Here is a 20,777-nt window from a genome sequence, read left to right as displayed (position 1 = left end):
ACAGCGCTCTCGCTATACTCACACAACCTTTACACTACACTCACACAGTGCTCTCAAAATACTCACACAACATTTACAACTATACTCAAACAGTGCTCTCACTATACTTACACAGCGCTCTCACTATACTCATGCAAACTTTACACTATAGTCACACAGCGCTCTCAGTATACTCACTCAACCTTTACACTATAATCACACAGCGCTATCAAAATACTCACATAACCATTACACTATACTCACACAACCTTTACACTATACTCACACAGCACTCTCACTATACTCACACAACCTTTACATTATACTCACACCTCCTTTACACTAAACTCACACAGCACTCTCAATATACTCTCACAACCTTTATACTATACTTAAACAACGGTCTCACTATACTCACACAGCGCTCTCACTATACTCATGCAAAATTTATAATATACTCACACAGCACTCTCACTATACTCACACAACCTTTACACTTTACTCACACAACCTTCATACTATACTTACACAGCGCTTTCACAACACTCACACAGCACTCTCAATATACTCACACAATCTTTCAACTATTCTCACACAACGCTCTCGCTATACTCACACAACTATTACGCTATACTCACACAGCACTCTCAATATACTGTACTCTCACAATCTTTAAACTATTCTCACACAACTTTTACACTATACTCACACTACCTTTACACTACACTCACACAACCTTTTCACTATATTCACACAGCAAATTCTCAATATGCTCATGTACACTTTACACTCTACTCACACAACCTTTACACTACACTCACACAACCTTAACACTGTACTAACACAACACTATATTCACACAACCTTAACACTGTACTGACACAACACTATACTCACACAACCATTACACTGTACTCACTTAGCACTCACACTATAACACACAGAACACATTTCCAGGCAATCTTTGCTAGTAATGTGGTGGGAATGAGAAAATGAACAGAGGATGGATTTTGTGGTTTGAGAGTCATTACCATGGTGATCTGGATCATCATTCTGATGAATATTTTGGACACCTTTTAGCAGAACAAACTAAATCGATACCTTTATCAGCTTTTTCAAGCACAGTTCCCTCACTAACCAGTGGTTAAAGCTGAGGGGCCGTTTTTTTTAATAGTTCTCTAAAATTTAAATTAATGGCTTGTTATTTCGATTTTCTACTTTTAAATCTGAGAGTGAACTTGTGGAACTTGTATGATGGTGTCGTAAAAGATTTAATCATTTAATAATGATTTGATCATGAGTCATCTGTTTGTCCTTGTTTTACCTTTGATGTTTTTTCCCATTGTTCGAGTTTATCTCTTATTTTATCATTGAGCTTCATCTATATCATGTCTCGGGTGTTTCCTCGACGCTGAGGTGCTCAGACTGGCTCTCCATTACATTGCACATAAGATTTTTATTTTTTCACTCAGATATTGGCTCCAGTAAGAGAGAGGTCCATAACATTTCTAACTCTGTGAGCTTACAGTATGTTTGTGGCCTTATGAGTTCTGGGAAACTTCTCAAATTACATCATCAAATTTTTAGAAGGTTGTTGATCTGAAGATGTTACGGGAAACTGGAACTAATGAGTAAGAGTTCAGTCCAAAGCTTTTTAAATAGAAAATAAAACACAATAAATCAATATCAAACTGATCACAAGTTGATCTTCACTAAATGACAAAATGTATGTGCCCCCTGACCACCACACCCATGTGTCCTTGTTGAACATCTCACATCTCTGTTCTAATCTACTCCAATCTTCATGACTCTAGATGTTGGATTAGTCCTGTGTGAATTAGTGATTATTCAAGCTACAAGAGCTCTGATGTTGGGATGTCGAGGAGACTCCTTTTTTTTTTCAGAGACTGCGGCAAGAACTACATGTGCATATTTTCGGAAATATTTACCTCACCATTTTCTCAATTTGTATATGATTCTTCAAACCACCAAGTTTTTTTTTAATTAGGACGTCAGTGTGACGGGAGAAGCAAATGATTGTGGCTGTGCTGCAGAGAACTTCTGTTTTCTAATGCATTTTAATGCTAAACCTCTACATCACAGTTGGACCACAGACATCTTAAAAATGGAGCTGATAGGAGAGACAGACGTGTTTGTTCTCACACACACACACACACACACACACACACACACACACACACACACACACACACACACACACACCTAAAGGTCATCTTTACTTCCCAGTGATAATTGTGGAACAAAGGGATTTTATTAACTTCCTTAGAGATGCTGACAGAGATATCACAACATGTTAGAGGAAATGGGCTTCTGAATAAAGGTCAGCTTTCTCTTTAAATGGAAGCAATGACATCTCTGAGTTTCAGTCAGATGAACAGGTTCTCTTTTTGAGACCTGATAGCTTGTGAGATCATCCCTAAAGCATACACCTACAGTATGCTAGCCCTTGAGCAAGCAGATTAAGGAGATACAAAAGCAAAATCAGAAATAAATGGTCTGTTTGGAGAAGATGCTGTGATACCTCAGGCTGGAATTCCCAGGAAGTCTGACACACCAGAATCTCAGTTGTGATGAAACAGTGCATCACCAGTAGCATGTACTAAATAATTTAATCCAGATTTCAGCAGTTTTCCTTCTCTGTACATGCTGAGCTTCAGCTAACAATTTTCTGAGAATGCTGAACTTTTAGATGAGTTCAACATTCTCAGGAAGTCTTTCTCAACAGCCTGGACTTCACAGTGAGATGCAGAACAGCACTTTCCTCCCTTCCCCAAGGTCCTAACCCCTGAAAACATTGTAATTACAAGGTGGACCAGTGCTACAACGTGAACAATGATGGGTTCCTTCTTTTCGATGTGCTGTGTTTATTTGGAGAAGCTCTTTCACGTGTCCCTTGCAGGTCTGAGCACAAACACAGCACGGGTCAGGAGCAGCCGTGTGGACAGAGAAGGGCAGATATTTACCTGAGCGTATCATCATGTCGGCCAGAAAGAATATACACCACCACTTAGACCTGTGATTATCCGAGGTTTATCTCATCACCGGAATTACAGAGGAGAAAACCGCTCACAGCGTACCAGACGCTCAGAGAAGAGACATGCACCAGAAGTCTGCAGAGCTTTCAGAGTGGGTACAGATCTTCATAGGATATTAACTACAGGATATGCTAAAAAAAAAAAAAAAACAAGAATATGAAGCCTTTATGATGATTTAGTCATCATCCTGAAAATAAAAACAGCTTCCTCTTTTCAGAATATAAATATTTGATATTTTGAGAGTATCACAAGCATTTGACCAGAAGAACAGCATGAACACCATGTTCTGCTTTTTAATTCATTTTCACACAACAGTGTCAGGAGAGTTTCGGTGACCTTCTTCTGTCATGTGACTTTCAGAAATGGCAGAAAACACACACTCTCTCTCTTTCTCTCTCGTAGCATGAAAACACAACACGGGTTTGGAAACACAAAACTATATTTAAAGTCAGGCTGTAGAAATAGTGGCACTCGTATATGAAAGTTTAAATTCAAACAATCGCACTTTTAAAACCGGTAATGCAAACAATTTTTATAAAAACACAAGGCACAAATATAAAAAGAAATTCAAAAAAATTCAAAAATGACATCTTGCATCTAAAAGACATAAATGTATCTTCAAAAGTCCAGTTTTTTCAGACACACAACGATAAATAGAAACATCTGAAGCAAATTTTGGGTAACACACAAACCTGAACACACAAGATTACAATTAAATAAAACATAATTGCACTCCGTTTTTTTTCTGTACATTCATAACCGACATTCCTTTTTTTTTCCAGCTTCAATAAAAGCAGTCCATTAATAGAAAAGGAAGAAAAAAATCAGGCAAGAAAATGTTTTCTTCTCTCATCTCTCATCATGTAGTGCTGCGAAAACTCCCAAATCCCAATCCGATCCCACCCAGCTCCGTCCCCAGGATTCTGTACAACTCAGTTAAATAAGTCTTATCTTCATGTCCTCGGTGTGACCCTCAGGCAGGGCTTCAGTCATTGTAGGGTTTTGGTTTGAAGCAGGAGGCGTCTTGCAGCGCACCGGTGAAGATCTTTTCGTACGGTCGGAGTGTGGAGGCGTTGATGACACGGCTGATGCGCTTGATTGCACGCAGCAGCGTCTTGGGTGCATTTCGAGAACGAAGCTGCCGCACGCTGTGACTCAGAGCTTTGGTCAGGTCGCGACCTGCATTCTGGCTCTTCCACAGGTGCAGGAGCTGAGCCACGTGGCGGTGCGTGGGGCAGGAGAGCGCCAGCGTCCGTACCGCCTCCTCGCTCACCTTCTCCCCGGGCAGACTGTGCATCAGCACCAGCAGGTCCTCCAGCGTCACATTCTTCAGACCAGCACAGCGAGAAACCTTCCTTTCACAGTGGTTCAGACCTGGAAGAGAAGACCACATGTCAGTCACACAACAAATAAACACTGAGTGACACAGGGTGCAGAGCTCTGACACCGGAGACTCCTTCCACATGTCACATAAACACACTTCGCTTTACTTTAAAAAAGTTTTTCACTTAGATTTAAATTAATCAACCAATCAGATTCGGGATCTGCACGAGTAATGTTCTGCTTCAGCTTCCTTATGTTTTTGATTAGCTTTCTCGGTTTTGCAGGTACTGAGAGAATTTTCTTTCGGCCTACATGTTTGAATTTGGGATTTTGTTTGTATTGTGGATTTGGGAATGACCCTGAATGACCTTGAGTAAAGATACTCAGTGTTATACACCCATCTGTCTCTGCAAGTCCACTACAATCCCTTCAACAAAAAAAAAAACAAACACCCAAATTGTCTTCCACATATTTTTGGCTGCATTGCTGTAAAAGGAAGCAAGGAACTTTTCATTTCTAACTTAAGAAAAACGATCTCTCCAAACAAATCCCGAAAGCCACAAACTTTATCTCCTGTTGCAAACATTTTCATATTTTAGATCTTTTTTTTATTTTTTCCCCCCTAATATTTCATTTCTTTAATTTTTTTATTTGGAATACGAGTGGTTTGATTTCTCGGGACCTGCTGGTCATCACCACATCCTTCCTCAAGCTCAGTTTCAGATCCGGGGTGAAGAATCGTTTTCATCATTTACACGCTCTCCACCCATGCTAATCAGGAATTCTGCTCCACTCAAGAGATGTAAACGTCATATTGGAGTTTGTGGCTGTGTGCTTCTCTAACTGTTGCTCCTGAGGTAAGCTGCTTCTCCAGGATCAGAGCTGAGAGACACTGTGGTTTTGACTCAGCTCCCAGTGATACTCACTCAGGTATGTATCTGTTCCAGAGAAATGCCTTCTCCAGGTTAAAGAGGATATTTGTCACTGATAAATCATTCACTTTCCACTCCAACTGCTAATCCTTTCACCAGAGCATCATTCATCTCTTTATGGAAAAAATAACTTCTTTAGTGGATCATCCTCCAAGAAACCCTCATGGGTTTCATTTAAGATGCAGCATACTACTGAGAACCTCCGTCTACTGGAGAAGATTCAAATAAGTGGCAACAAACCATGCGATTTCCTCACAACCACAATGTCCTTGTCTATTCTAAACAACAAAAAAAAACCCTGAGAAGTGCTCAAACCTTGTATGATACTGTAGAGCTTTCCCTGGTCCTTGTTCTGCTCTCTCCAAAGCCGCAGGAGATGCAGGGCCTGCTGCTCAGGGCTACACTTCTTCTTCAGAGGCTCCACGCTATTCTTGTCTACTTTACGGCCAGGAAGAGTCTCCAACAGGAGATCCACAGAGGTGAGAGGAGGAGATAACAGGAACTGGAACATGGCCTCCTCACACAGGGTGATATCTAGAGAGAGAGAGAACTTCATCAGTGCATGATGGTCAATATGATCTTTTCTCTTCTCTGATGGAATTAGGATTAAAGTCAATTTGTGATTTCTTCAACATGCCTTTTAGAAGTGTCAGGAATTCCCAAAAGAATTCACAAGCCATTTTCAAATGAAAAGCAGCTGTGCTTGAACTCACATCCTCTCACACAGAAGAATTTCTTTTTTATTATCTGCACCTTTAAACACTCCATCAATACATCAAATTAAAGCTTTTTTTTTTTTTTTTTTTTTTTTTGCAAAATTGAGTTTTACAACTGCCAGTAAAGCAGATTTATTTGTGTGTAATTTGTCGTTAACTCCATGGTGCTGTTTTGCTTGGATGCGACTCAGTTCAGTGCTGGTTTAATGAACAGAAATGAGTGTGAAGGGTCTGAGATACCAAATCCAACATTTCTTTTTATACCTCAGCATTGTGACATTACAAAGCTCTGACACTGGAGACTCTGTCAATCAGCGTCTCAAAAATGTTTCTCCTCACTCGTCCCTGTGAATGAGCTGTTCCTATAGAAACCATAATGTAGTATAAAATAAGGATGACATGAATGTTAGTGTGCTCACTCTGGATCTGGAGCTCGCAGCAGCTCACCTAGCCACGCTTCTTTACGAATGCATTCGGCCTCAGATGTTCCTCAGAGTAGACAAAAACTGTAATGGTTTACTAAGATCTCATTTTTACAGTTGTGTATATTCTACGTTTTTTTCTTGTCATTTTTAATCCTGAATTATTTCTTGGATCAGTTGAGATGTACGAGGAACCAGAACCCTGAGAGGAGCGTTTACTAAATCAGAACAGACAGCTTACATAAAAGCTCTTGCAACTGGAGAACCAGGGCTGGCGAACACAGACACACACACACACACACACACACTTCAGCTGGATCAATCAGCAGCGTCTGATGAGCAATGGAAACCAGAACCCACCATTTCCCGGGGGTCTGGCTCTAACTACTGAGTCACTGGGTTCCAAAAGCCAAACCCAAGCTGCTTTGTCGGAAGAAGGACGTGGAGTTCTGCACCAGACGCATGGACAGACAGACATGCCGGACGGAGAACAGAACAGCAACGTGCACCAAATAACAGACATTTTAATGCATCTTGTTTCAATTAATGCTTCAGTGGCTGTAATCATTCTGGTATTCTAAGCGACCATGCGGCTGAATGCTGAGAGATTTAATGCCGGGTCACTCTGAGTTTCTTTGGCTCTAATTTTGGTGGAACCTTCTGTCTTTTGCTGCAGTTTCTGATGCTCGCTCTGAGATTAGCGCTGTGGTTTTACAAAATTGGGAAGTTGGTCGTAGAAAATTCCCCCAGTTACTCCATCCATCAGATTTTGGCTTTTAAGCTAAATTAAAAACGCGTATTCCAATTGCTAGATTGGATTAAACCCCAGAGCTCTTTAGAACGTTGGACGCACATATCGTCTTCCTGGCAAATGGTTATTCTGTAGGAACTGTTTAATCACAATCTCTATGTCCATGTTCTTCTCTAAGCTCATCTACATCAGCCCCTGGATGTAAAGCATCTGTGAGAGTTTACCTTTCACTCTGAAGCACCCAGACACACCTAGCGCATTTCCTTTAGAAAGGGCAGAACTCTTGATTACACACAGAACCCTGAGAAGATCATTGTGTTCTTAAGTTTAGTTCTACTTAAAAACAATAAAATGGTCATTACAGTGGTTTTATGGTTAGATTAGGAATCTTACACTTACACACTTACACTTTCTTACACAAAAGGTTGAATATAGAAACCCTGAGGGCTCACTGTTTGTGACAATGGAAAAACTCTTAAAGGTTCTGTGTAGAACAAAGCTACAACGGAAGGTTTTCAATTGGAACCAATTATATTAATTAAGCTATTCATTCTCAAATAAGCCCTTAAAAGAACCATTAAGAGCTCTTAAAGAAGCCTTTTTTTCTAAGCGAGCCCTAAGTATATGTTATATATTAATGCTCTAGGTATTATGGAGTATAAAATGCATTTGGAATGAAACACAAAACTTTAGTTTCTAAGGGTTCATTTGATTATAAAGGTTTGTTAGCTTCTCCTCAGAACCTTTTTTGGTTCCTCCATTGGGACTAATGAAGAATGCTCAATGTTTTTATACACTTTGAAAAAAACAAACAGTTCTTCAAGGGTTCATCAGTTACACAGGATTGTCCACAAAGCCCTTTTCAAACAGTTTATAACAGTAAAACACATTTTCTGTTTGAGTTGCAGATATAACCATTAAAACCTCTTTCTTTTGTAGAAGACTACAATACTACACATGGCTTCCTATTTAACAGAGTTCCAAGTAGAACCACTTCTCTAAAGGTTCTAAATCTTTTATGTAAAAAAAGAAAAAGAAAAGGTACTTTATATGGTCAGTAAATAATAAAGGGTTCTTGGCTTCCTGAAGGGTTCCAGTGAGGGTTTACTGAAGAACCCGTGTGTTAGTGTTAATTTTGTCAGACGAGAAGAAATATGTTCGTCAACAACCTTTTTTTTCATGACTAAGACGAGACGATGACAAGACTGCAGCACTGTCCAAAAACGCTAAGACTAAATTAACATGCATTATTGTTGACGAACAAAGACGAGACAAAAATGTTTTGTATAAAATAAAAACTAAGATAAAATGTAATTTCATCAGCTGTTACGCCTTTAAAATATTCAGAATGAGTTCGTGGCTTCGCACTGTTTAGTGTGTGCGTAGAAACAATTCGTCCACACGCCGCTCAAAAAAAATCCTGAGCTCAAGTCCACCGTCTAGGCTTTTTGTGTTATATTATATTTCCTGTCGCTGCGCAGGCTCATTTATTGTACATGACAGCTTATGTCCCGATGACCGGTCTTTGCATTACGATTAAAAGCAGTAGCCTATCAATAAAGTAAAAAATGTGATGTGCAGTCAAGTTCGAGTGAAACATATGTGAAACACTTTTTTTACTGAAATGTTTATCAGTAATAATCTCAGTAATAAAGTGTCATTTTAAAAAAAGAGACTACAATTTTTTGACTAAAACTAGACTAAAATTAAAAGACTTTTAGTCAACTAAAACTTGACTAAGATGCCTTGAGTTTTCTTTTGACTAAAACTAGACTAAAATGACGAGACTTTTAGTCGACTAAAACTTGACTAACAAAAAAAGATATGTGAATGACTAAATATGACTAAAACTAACAAGGACATTTGGCACAAGACTAAGACTAAGACTAAATTAAAAATAGATGACGAAATTAACCCTACCGTGTGTTATATGTTGTGTTGTAACTCTGTAAGACTTTGTTGGAGTAAGTACGGCTTTGTTAGCATCTACAATGAAAACCTTCTCAGAGTCTCTGCTGTAGGGTTCTGCAGCAAACCTTCAGGGAGCAGCCGAGAGGAAGTTTAATGATGAGTGTCATTGATGATGAAGGCCTTCACACACACACACACCCTAAAGATGAAGACTCGGGCAGTAGAGATCTCAGGTGAGTGTGAGATGGGGTTACTGTAGGTCATAGTGCTGACCTGCGTGGAGAATGGAGTCTCTCTCTCTCTCGCTCTCTCTCTCTGTCTGCTGCAGTAATGTGAATGGACTGCGTGAGTCAGCATGAGGAACGTGTGTCAGGATGAACAGCACATAACGAGACTGGTGAAAAAAGGGAAAGTGCGACTCTAACATCCATTTAACACGAACACTAACCTCAGAAGGGTTCTGCGTTCTGACTCAGCTTCCTTTCTAAACTGTCGTGGATATAAACAGTTTCTCACGGCGCCAGTGGGACTCACATTAAAGTGCTGAATAAATGTGAAACACCGTCGCTGCTGCTGAACCACAAATACACAAATACACAAATAGAGCCTTTAAAATAAATAACTAAAGCAAAAAAGAACAATCCAGTGATGGAACAGAGGAATAAATACAGCCTCTGAATCACTGAGGTTCTACTATAGTACTGTGCATAAGTATTCACCCCCCAGGATTTTCTGAAATGGACTTAATCTACAAAAAATATCAATTAATATAGATTAGACATTGCCCTGTGATGGGTTGGCACTCTGTCCAGGGTGTATCCTGCCTTGATGCCCGATGACGCCTGAGATGGGCACAGGCTCCCCGTGACCCGAAGTAGTTCGGATAAGCGGTAGAAGATGAATGAATGAATAGATTAGACATTATTTATGACTGGAAGTGCATAACTACTTCCCTCCTAACTCAGTCCTAGTGCAAGGATTCACCATCAGATTAGATAATTAGATAATTTTCATTTGTTTTATAAAACATTATTAAGAAAAGTGAAGAACTCAACTTGACTTGGTGATTGGGTAAAGAGAGGATGAGTCAGAGAACAAAACAGGAGGAAAACGGAAGACTCTGAACATGATGCGACCACCAGCCTGCTTAAAAAGCCTTCAAAAAGATCGTGTTTTCATGAAAAAGTGAAACATTTCAAGGAGGAAGGTGTGAATACTTATGCACAGGACTTTATTGAAGTTTAAATATCCAATAAAAACTGTGCATGATGTTTAGATTGTTTGGAATTTTGTTTTCGGTGAAACAACAAGAAAAAATCTTGAATCTGTCTCTCTGTCTGTCTCTCTGTCTGTCTCTCTGTCTGTCTGTCTCTCTGAGTCCTCAGATAATCGATAGTTAGCATCCAGTTGCTAATGATGTATGATTCAGTGTCACGTCACTTTGTGTGTGTGTGTGTGTGTGTGTGTGCACTCACCAGCGTGGCAGTCAGTGTGTTTGCGAGTGCAGTCGATGGCGAGTTCTCGTTCACACACAGCGTCGTGAGTAGCAGTGCCGGGGTTCCGTGTCTTCATGCCCATTTGTGAGCAGTCTCGATGAGGAACACAAGGCTCGGTGGTCGATGGCACACTGGAGAAAGTGCCCTTTGGACACTTCATACACACTGTGTCATCCTCAGGAGTACCTGGAACACACACACACACACACACACACACATAAATACACTGAAAACACACCGAATTTGTGTGTTAGCGTCAACACTGTGCATGTTAACAGCTTTAGTTTCATGAACTTTCTGTAGTGTGTTATTAACCGAAAGGGGTCTAAAATGCAAATAATCTCCAGCCGGTTATCTAAACGGTTCCACAGCAGCAGCAGGTGGGTCTGGAACACCACTTCCTCTTTTCCACCAAATGACATCAAACGGGCTTTATGTGGGCAGATAAATCAGCCCCAGCTCCTGAGAGAAAGCAGTGGATTATTAACACCTGCCTGTACCTGCACACCTCCACCACAAAAAAACACCTGAGTGCAGAGAGGAGAACAGAAATAACGTTTACAAAGAAAAAGGAGGAAGGGAGGAAGAGCAAGCAGGAGGATGTCGGTTCACTTAGACTGGCTACACACACACACATACACACACAACACACACAAATAATTATATAGTTTGCAATATAAATAAATATTTGGGATGTTATTCGATTTGTATTATTTTAATAAAAATAGACTTAAATATTGTAGATATTCTGGAAATATGTGCATATTGTATGAAATATCAACATGACGATTGTTTATAGTACATCTAATTCCTCCTCAGTTCAACAAACTATAAATACAGCAGTGACTCCAACCAAAGACTTTAAAGCCTGCTGATGATTTCTAATCTTATTTCTATTTTTCCTCATGACCCGAGTGTATTATTTTAGTCCCATTATAATAATGAGAGTTCTCTGTCGCCACCTGATGGAGTGAGCTGATCATCAGGCAGACGATACACTCATATTTGTAACGATCCATGGAAAGAATTTATTCACAGTGTTGAAGAAAGAGCAGAGAGAATGTTTATGAAGAAATAAAGCAGAACAATGATGATGAAGAGGTGGAGGATGAGGATGAAGAAATGGGGTCCTGATTACAAAGAAGGATAAATATCCCACAAATCTCTCTAGGAGTCAGGAGCATTCCCAGGCCAGAGCGTCCTCTCCTCTCCTTTCCCTCTCAGTGATGTTTAACAAAGTGGTCATAAAGGGGGTGTTTGTGTTATTGGTGGTGTTGGTGTTAGTGGTGTTTTTGGTGTAGGTGTTGGTGGTGGAGGTGTTGGTTTTATTCATGTTGTTGCTGGTGTTAATGGTGGTGTTGTCTGTGGTGGAGATGTTAATGGTGGTGTTAGTGGTGTTGTTGTTGTTGGTGGTCTTAATGGTGTTGATGGTGGTGGTGGTAATGGTAGTGGAGATGTTGTTGTCGTTAGTTGTTGGTGTCAGTGTTTTTTTTTTTGTTGTTGGTGGTGTTCAGGGGCAATACTGAAGAAAGGGGGACTCCAGAACCATTAAAGGTTCTGCTTTGGAGGGATGTATTTAGGAAGCATATAGCAGGAACTCATGAAGACCCCTAAAGCTAAGGACTAAAACTGCAGCTATTTTTTGAGCTCTGGAGCTTGGAATTTCAGTGAGAAACACGAATGTGATGTTCATTTTTCCATTTTTTCATGAGACATGTCAGGATTCTGGCGAGTGCTGGAGTACCGTGACAGCAAGCTGGCCCGCCAAAGTGGTGTCTAAACGAGTTGAAAGATCTCACCGCTGAGGATGGATACTTCTGGCTCTAACACTAAAGCAGTGATGTTATTAAAGTATTAAAGAATTTCTCAATATTCTCCAGTATTCCTAAGCGCTGATAAACCTGCACCCTAATTGCAACAAGCCAGACATGACCTTTGACCCCAGCCTAGTTTTAGTTTTTATAAGAAAAGTCTTTTCTTCAACATTGACTCAAATCAGTCTAGAAATTTCTCTACACATTTACCACCATTAAAAATACAGGAATTATGAATATACCTGACTATGCAAATGAGAATCAACTGACATTTCTAACTACAACTAATTTGACTAGATAGCACTGATTAGCATGCAGATTCCACAGCTAAAACGTCAAATTATCCTGTAATTCAGTCTGTAATTATTATTGTGTTTATAAACTGAACCCTTAAAAACATACTGTACTGAGATCATTTTTAAAAAGTGACATGCTACCTTAGTAAATATGCTTATTAACATCAGAATCATCCAACATCACAGTAAAACCCTTCATGGCTTTGCTGACCAGGTTTATCTATTTATTCAAGGTCACGGCCTTAAACATTTTGAGCTCTGAGTAAGATTAAAACTTTCCTACTCCTAAAACATTTTCCCTCTCCGCCTCCTTGCGCTCCCAGTGCCACCTCAATGCCGCTACACACAGCGTGAACAGAACACAGACTGTGTAGCTCTGTGACCTTTCCGTCAGCATTGATGTGGCGGTTCTGCTCTTCATACGGGCACGTGGGATCTCCACTTCTGACGGATGTCTGGTGCAGCCGTGGCTCAGCGGTTAGTGCTGTGAAAGCTAGCGATTGGAATATTGGGAACTGCCAGAGAACTGTCAAGTCTGTGGCTTTTAAATGCTCAGCTGTGCTTGGATTGGACCAAAAGCCTCGAAAACATGATCACAACACGGTTATAGCTCTAAAAGCGAGGTTCATGTTGTTAATTAGCACTATCATTACTACTTAGACAAATATTTTTGTTTCCATAGCAACAGCTGTATCACAATACATGTACAGAATAGACAATAGATGTACAGAATAGATGTACAATAGATGTACAGAAGACATCTATTGATATATGGAAGTACTGCAATGGATCTTCCTTTAATAAAAGACTTACAAATGCAGTAGCCACCTGGGAAGGTTATAAAGTTGTGTATGTTTAATTACCGAGTACGGAGACCCCGGATCCGGGAGGACAGGGGCTGTGTGGGACGCAGAACTCCACAGCGAGGTGGTATCCTGATACACACTCGCAGACACGGTTGTGTGTGGCATTACACTCCCTCTTGACAATCTGTCTCTCCTTGCAGACAGGGGTGCAGTGCTGGCAGCTCTCGCCCCAATGCCACTGCTCAGCAAAACGCCGCTCGGGACATGGAGAGCACACGGTGGCCGAGTCCGACGTGCAGTGATGTTCCACCGCTGAGCCTGGAGGACACTGATCACACAGAAGGAGCTCCAAGGTCAATGGGTCACGATGCTGGTACCTGGGGGTTTCATGGTAGGCCCAGGCAAAGGACACAAAGAAGAACTGTAAGAGGAGAGAGAGAAGGAGAGAGAGAGAGAGAGAGAGAGAGAGAGAGAGAGAGAGAGAGAGAGAGAGAGAGAGAGAGAGATTTAGTAGATATAGTGAAGTTCAGTAACAAAATACAAAAAGCTGTCAGTGTTCTAGCACATCGGTTCAGGGGTTCCTAAGAGCAATGTTCTATGCTCTGTGGAACCTTTTTGTCTCTCTAGAGGTTGATATACATATATTTGTGGTCCCTGTACTATATAACACAATAATTCCTCCAAGTTGGAGGTCTTGGGTTTGTTGTTCTCCAACAGACTAACCACAAACAGGAAGAGTGTGCAAACACATCTCACCCTCCCTCACACTCAGCACTGGAGCTCTTCAGGGTTGTGTCCTGAACCCTTGCTGAACTCACTGATACACATATGACACCTCTGTACACCTCTTCCTAAAAGTCAGCAAAGTCACAGGTAGTGGACTTCAGCATGAAGCAGGAGAGAAACTACCAGCCACTTAAGATCAAGACTCTAATAGAAAGAGTGGATAATTTCAAATATCAGGGTATTCACAACATTTGGGTCCTGAAACGGTCCAGTCACATCAACACCATGGTGAGGAAAGAACCTTAGTGTCTATTGCTAAGGAACCTCTAAACCTGAGCAGACCATTCAGACTGGTTTCCCTGACCTACAGCAAGCAGTGATAGATTAAGGCTATAGAGGATAGATGATAGTGAAGGACCACAGCCTTCCAATCTACAGATTCTCCCTGTTGCCATCAGGAAGAGTTTCAGATCCACAAGGACCAGCACAGTGAGAATGAGGAGGAGCTTTTTCAACCAGGCCAACACACAGGACAAGAGATTGATCTCGTCTGACACAGCACACACACTACCTCACTTGGGTTCTGTGCAGCACTACACTGCACAAACATCTGCACAAACATCTGCACTTCATTCATTTTTGTTTCTGTGACCAATAAAGTTTGAATTTGGGTATTATGTTGACACCATTGTTAGCATGACCAGTTAGCATGATCAGATTAATGTGCAGCCCAGATGTTCTGAGCAGAGCATCATCACAGCCGAGTTTCCCAAAAGCACTTCAGTGCTGGATCTCAGTCAGACGGGCGAGACTCACTCTGTTCACATTACACACAGATCATGACTTTGCTACTTCTCCAGACCAAACATTGTGTTTACAGGGTGTTCAAATCCGTGAAGAAATCATTAGCACTGGTTAACACCACACAAACTCATTGAATAGTGGCAGAACCAATGAACATTTAGCCCATGATATGGTTGCCGTATGTCAACGTAGGGCACAGTGCTAAAAACCAAAATTACACGCTAGCTCAGAGCTTCTGATGACTGTAATTACACCATTTTAGAGATCTAAAGGAAACTTGTAACGGATGACTCTTGTGGCCTGAAGCCAGCTTTTCTGAACCCCATCTTTGAGGAATGTAGAGTTCACTTGAGCTTTGTCTCATTACACAAGAAAGCTGCATGGATTTAACCAGAAACCGTGGAAGCGAGTCACGTCAGGGTTTGTAGAGGAGACTACATGGAAGCACGGAAACATCTATTACGGCTCCTTGAGCGCCAAGACGCTGCTGAATGAGGTGTTCCTCAAATTCCTACCAAACCACTTTTACTGTGACTCATCACATGCAACATTTCTAAAGCAAATCATCACAATGTGGAGTGGAATACTTTGGATGATATAACAAAAATCCCATTAAGGGAGATATCTGATGTGTATCTTTCTCTCAACAGACATCAGAATGAATGAGAATCTGATTGGGTTCTCTGTACTAGAGTTTGTAGATGCTATTAAACAAATGAATTTTCTGAAAAGAATTAAATCGCTGTATTGACAAAAACTAGCTATGTAGAGTTAGATAATTGATCTAGTAATCTAGTCTTAGACATTTGCTGATGCTGGTTCTCTTTTTTTTTTTTTTAAACATTTATTTATAAACTTTTTCAAAGCATTAACAAAATGTTTGATACAGTTTCAGTTATAGCTTTCCCCCCCTTTATAGCCCTTTCCGCCAAAGTAATTAACCATACATTACATAAAGGTTAACACAACAATTATACTAATAATAACAATTTAAAAAAAAAAAAAATACAACAAATAAATAAAAATATACACAAATACATAGCCAATAATAAAAATTTTCCTGACATGTTCGTGGTCCATACACAATTATAATGATGCTGATTCTCAACATGTTTTATTGTTCAAAAGCACCATTATCTAGCAGACACAAAGATTTTTATTTGTTAATAAACGTAAACATTAATTGTAGTGGAAAGCAGCTTATCAGCTTAGTTAGCTACCAAAAAACAAAAAGAAAGCAGTGGTTCTTAACCAATATAGTATAAACAATAATATATAACCAATATATAACCCAAAGATATACAAAAAATCTTTAATGCTTTTAGGATTTTAGATGATATCCTGCCTAAGGCATCAGAAATCTCTATACCCAGAAAAAAAAAGAACAAACAAAACTATGTGAACTTCATCTGAACCAACATGCTCAGTGATGTACAGTAATAGCCTCAGGGCAAACTGCAGATCCAGAAATGTTTGGGTTATACATTCTGAATGTTGTTTATATATTAGATCTGCTTAAACCAGAGATGTGAAAGGGAGGGAACAGATAAAAGTGGTGTGGTTATAATTATTGTTTGTTTTGTGTGATTACTCTGAGGCACATTCTGTACATCACCAGCTCAGTCACAGGACCTCGTGTGGAGGACGATCACCTCCATGCATCATCTGTCTAACGATGAGTTCAAACGTGTTGTTATTCAATAATATAGTAAAGGAAGAAAATTGTCTCTGGTGTCAGTTATTTGCAGCAGTCAGTGGAAAGTCGGTCAGCTGTGAAAGTGTAGGATTTCTTTGTTATGAAAGGAGTTAAAGCCTCAGAGATATGTTATAGGTAAAAACAATCAGTGTCTGGGTGCTAACAGTAACACTGCTCACAGTCATTTTCAGAAGGGAAAGTGTGATTCATGTGAAATTCCTCTCTGTCTCCACTGGATTTTATGGTGTTGCTTGGGTGTTTGCGGCAGTGTGTCTCTCAGATTAATGCCTGGCGGCAAATTTTATTGTCGATCTTATCTTTACCCACAGGCTCAATAGTCAACCATTTTGCATGAATCGTTTCAAAGCGGCCGTTTATCATCTGAGACAACGAGCTATCACTGCCTGAGTTCTCTACAAAAGAGGAAGCCGTTGCTCTGTACTTCCTTTCAGGCATATTTGTTCTTTTTTTTAAGCTTGTATCTTGTTTAATCCGATGTTAGAGGAGTATCGTGTTTATTTAAAGGCTTCTGTTTATTTATCAATGCTGAAGGGCTGCAATAACAGAACAGAAAGGGAGAAAGAGACAGAACAGTGGACAGAGCAGGTTTAGGGAAGTTGATTCATTTCACCTGCTCCTGATAATGATGTGATAACAATCCGTGCACGTTAAACACACACACACACACACCACACACACACCAGCTGAAAGGCATATAAGAAGCTGCTCTGGATGTCTCATTATGGTGGATCTGGATTATCCCTCTGTTATCTAATAGCCATCAAAGCAAGGACACATGCAAATCACACATGCAAAACACGTCACATCACTATGCAGCAACACCATCATCAGTTAGAAAAAAAAACAATATACAAATACGGAAAGAAACACACACACACAAAAAATGTCACTCTGAGATACTCATCAGTACTATGTTATTCTCTTTGTGGCTTTATAGTAATCTATGCTACTCTGTGGGACTCACCAGTTCTATGTGATACTCAGTGAGACTCTACAGTACTCTGTGGGACTCTACAGTAGTAGGTGATACTCAGTGAGACTCTACAGTACTCTGTGGGACTCTACAGTAGTAGGTGATACTCAGTGAGACTCTACAGTACTCTGTGGGACTTTACAGTAGTAGATGATACTCAGTAGGACTCAGACAGTACTGTGTGATGCTCTGTGGGACTTTACAGTATTCTGAAAATAACAAACTCTACAGTACTGTGTGATACTCTGGAACTCTACAATACTCTGGGGTACTCTGTGGGACTCTACAGTACTCTGTGGGACTCTAGGATATTCTAGACGGAACAATTTAATTTAGTGCTGAACTTCAAAACAACGTGTGTTGAGCTGCTTTACACCACAGCCGAATGATTCAGTGCTTTATTAAACACTCCACAAGCACATCTGTTCATGCCAAGGCTGAATCACTGCTGCATGCACACTGAGCTAAGCGCTGAATTAACACCTTAAACAATTTGTGTTGAAATAATAGTGAATTAACTGAGTTCAGATCAGCCATGGAATTGCAAAAGTTAAATGTTGGCATGTAAGGTGTTGGAGCACCGCTTCAGGTTATTTAACAGGTGCACACTATATAGGTTCAATTAACACTATACAAGTCCATTCATCATTATACAAGTTCATTTCAATAATATATGGCCAAATTCAATCCCATTATTCAACAGTGTATAAGTTAATGTAACAGTATACATAAATAACACTGCAATTATTTTAAAAATGTAAGGCCAAATTCAACACTATACCAGTATATGACAGCACCACATTAATTAATTCAACAATGCACCAAATAAAAAAATAACTCAACACTGCATCAATTCATTCAACACTGCATTAATTAAATCAACTCTACACACATTCATTCAACTCTACACACATTCATTCAACTCTACACTAATTGATGTGACACTGAATGAATTCACCACTCAGAAATACACTGTGTAGGTGTTAAGTCCACTCTGCTGTCTGATGTTTCTTAATGCACCTTAAAAAACATTTCCAATAATTTCCTTCTCCGTCTATTAGAGAAGATTAATTCACTTCAACTCGGAGTCGATTCGCTTTAATTCACCTGCACGAGCCACTCGCTACGCACATTCCATCACTCATTTACTCATTCGTTTACCTAAATTCATCATTATCATCATCATCATCATCATCATCATCATCATCATCATCATCACCTTCATTTGATTGTCACTCACCATGCGAAGTCTCATTGCTGCCCGCGGCGGCGTGCCGCACGCGCTCATCCTCATTCTCTCCGTGCGCGCGCTCCTAGGATTATCGTTTGTGAGTGCGTGTGTGTGTGTGTGTACGTGTGTGTGCGCGCGTGCGTGTACGTGTGTGCGTGCGTGCGCGCGCGTATGCGCGCGTGTATATGTGTGTGTGTGTGTGTGCGCGCGCGCGTACGTGCGTGTGTGTGTGTGCGTGTGTATGTGAGAGAGGGCCGGCAGCGGAGCATTTTATAGAGCGCGAGGCAGCCGCGCCCACCCACTCCGACCACCTCTGTCTGTCTGCCACACACACACACACACACACGCACAGTCTCTATCTTTCTCTTTCAAGTACTTTATTTATTTCACCAATATCACCAAAGCATCAAATATAGAAATAATGAAGAAAAAAAGGGGAAAACAAACAAACAAACAAGCAAGAAAACAAACAATATCTCTGTCCTTATCTCAGTCTCTCATTAATTCTCACTGCATATTTTTATTAATCATATTTGATAATGTTTAGATTTTCACCAGCATTTTGTGTGTGTGTGTGTGTGTGTGTGTGTGTGTGTGTGTGTGTGTGTTGCGTCTTCGCCTCAGTGCTACTGGAGAAAATCTCACATCTCACCCATAAACACACGGTTTCCTCTTTGGTCCAGTTTGGGGAAAATTTTATTCATTTTTCTTTTTACAGCTCCTTTTTTTTCCAAGGGGAAATATCTGTGAAATTGAGATTGACATCAGAATGCACTTTTACTGCTGTGTGATTGGATAGACAGAGAGTTTAACACGTTCTGAATATTTCACAGGAATAAATGCAAATTCTTGAGGTTTGGTTTATTGGGTGATGTGTGTTCAGGAGCTTTAGCTGAGACGATCGAGTCAGAGGAGAAACAGCTTTACTGCTAAATTGGGGAAAATCAGCTGCTGTAACTAAACACAACACAATCAGACGCTAAAAGGAGCAACATGTCTGATTCCGACAAACATCTTCTGCAGATGGGGTCACTTTCAAAATGGAGTTGTTTAATAATTTTTGTATTTTGTATTTTTAGTATTTTGTTAGTGGGAAAAAACACACTGATCTAATTTCTTTCTTTATTTTATTAAATTCGAGACTCAGAAAATTGAATTAACACGGTTAAGCATTTCCTTTATAAGCTTTACAAGCACCTTGTTTAGACTATTTACATTTCATTTAACTTCATTTATTTCATTTTTTTAGAGTGTTGGTTTACTTTTCCAGCTGCTTCTACAAAAAAAGAAAAGTCATCTCTCCAAATTTAGCTTGTGACAGTTTCTCTGACATCTGAATGTCGTTTCCAGATTCCTCTTCAGACCAAGTGATGTAAGCCTGTGTGTGTGTGTTTACGTGGTTTGAGGACACTTGCTTATTTCAGGTCACAGGGAACTACGGAGCGTCTAAAATCCCTCCAGCTTTTTAACGACACGACCACAGAGCATGTGTGTGTGTGAAGTCGACGTGGTCCCTAAACATAGCACAGCCATGACGTCTCCGGGCATGTCCTTGTTCCCAGCAGCTCACGCCTCCATCTGATGGACGCACATGTTCCTCTGACTGCTCATGGGCTAGCTGGAACATCCAAACTGTTCCTTTTACTTAGAAATCTTATTATGTGTAAGTCAAGGCTCAGAAAATAAAATAATTTGACATCTCTTCTCCACAGTCCAATTCTGATCATCTCACTTCAGCCTTTGATCTGGATATTTATCAGGAATAATCTTTATTGCTCGCCTTGATGTCATTTCCCATCATAGCAGCTGCAACAGCAGGAGCCC

General features: G+C 40.2%; 1 protein-coding gene across 1 annotated transcript; it reads right to left on the bottom strand.

Annotated features, from left to right (window-relative positions):
* Positions 1-3,456: 3,456 nt before the first annotated feature.
* LOC132846307 (tumor necrosis factor receptor superfamily member 11B-like) lies at positions 3,457-19,190 on the bottom strand. Its single transcript, XM_060870988.1, has 5 exons — positions 18,963-19,190; positions 13,560-13,923; positions 10,566-10,772; positions 5,606-5,824; positions 3,457-4,409 (listed from the first exon to the last, which is right to left on the bottom strand). The coding sequence occupies exons 1-5, from the start codon at positions 19,014-19,016 to the stop codon at positions 4,021-4,023; spliced, it is 1,233 nt and encodes a 410-aa protein (XP_060726971.1). The 5' UTR covers positions 19,017-19,190; the 3' UTR covers positions 3,457-4,020.
* Between the last annotated feature and the right edge of the window lie 1,587 nt (positions 19,191-20,777).

This window comes from Tachysurus vachellii, chromosome 5 (assembly GCF_030014155.1).
Source record: "Tachysurus vachellii isolate PV-2020 chromosome 5, HZAU_Pvac_v1, whole genome shotgun sequence".
In the NCBI taxonomy this organism is placed as follows: domain Eukaryota; kingdom Metazoa; phylum Chordata; class Actinopteri; order Siluriformes; family Bagridae; genus Tachysurus; species Tachysurus vachellii.
The sequence above is the reverse complement of the archived record's forward strand: the minus strand, read 5'-3'. Positions and strand labels throughout refer to the sequence as shown.

What these genes read in the sequence shown, in the direction of transcription:
- LOC132846307 (XM_060870988.1), bottom strand. Translation starts at nt 19,016, where the DNA reads ATGAGGATGAGCGCGTGCGGCACGCCGCCGCGGGCAGCAATGAGACTT. An exon ending in CAGCAATGAGACTTCGCATG is followed by an intron (nt 13,924 to 18,962) that starts GTGAGTGACAAT and finishes CTCCTCTTACAG; the next exon opens with TTCTTCTTTGTGTCCTTTGC. An exon ending in GCTCTACAGTATCATACAAG is followed by an intron (nt 4,410 to 5,605) that starts GTTTGAGCACTT and finishes CTTCTCTTCCAG; the next exon opens with GTCTGAACCACTGTGAAAGG.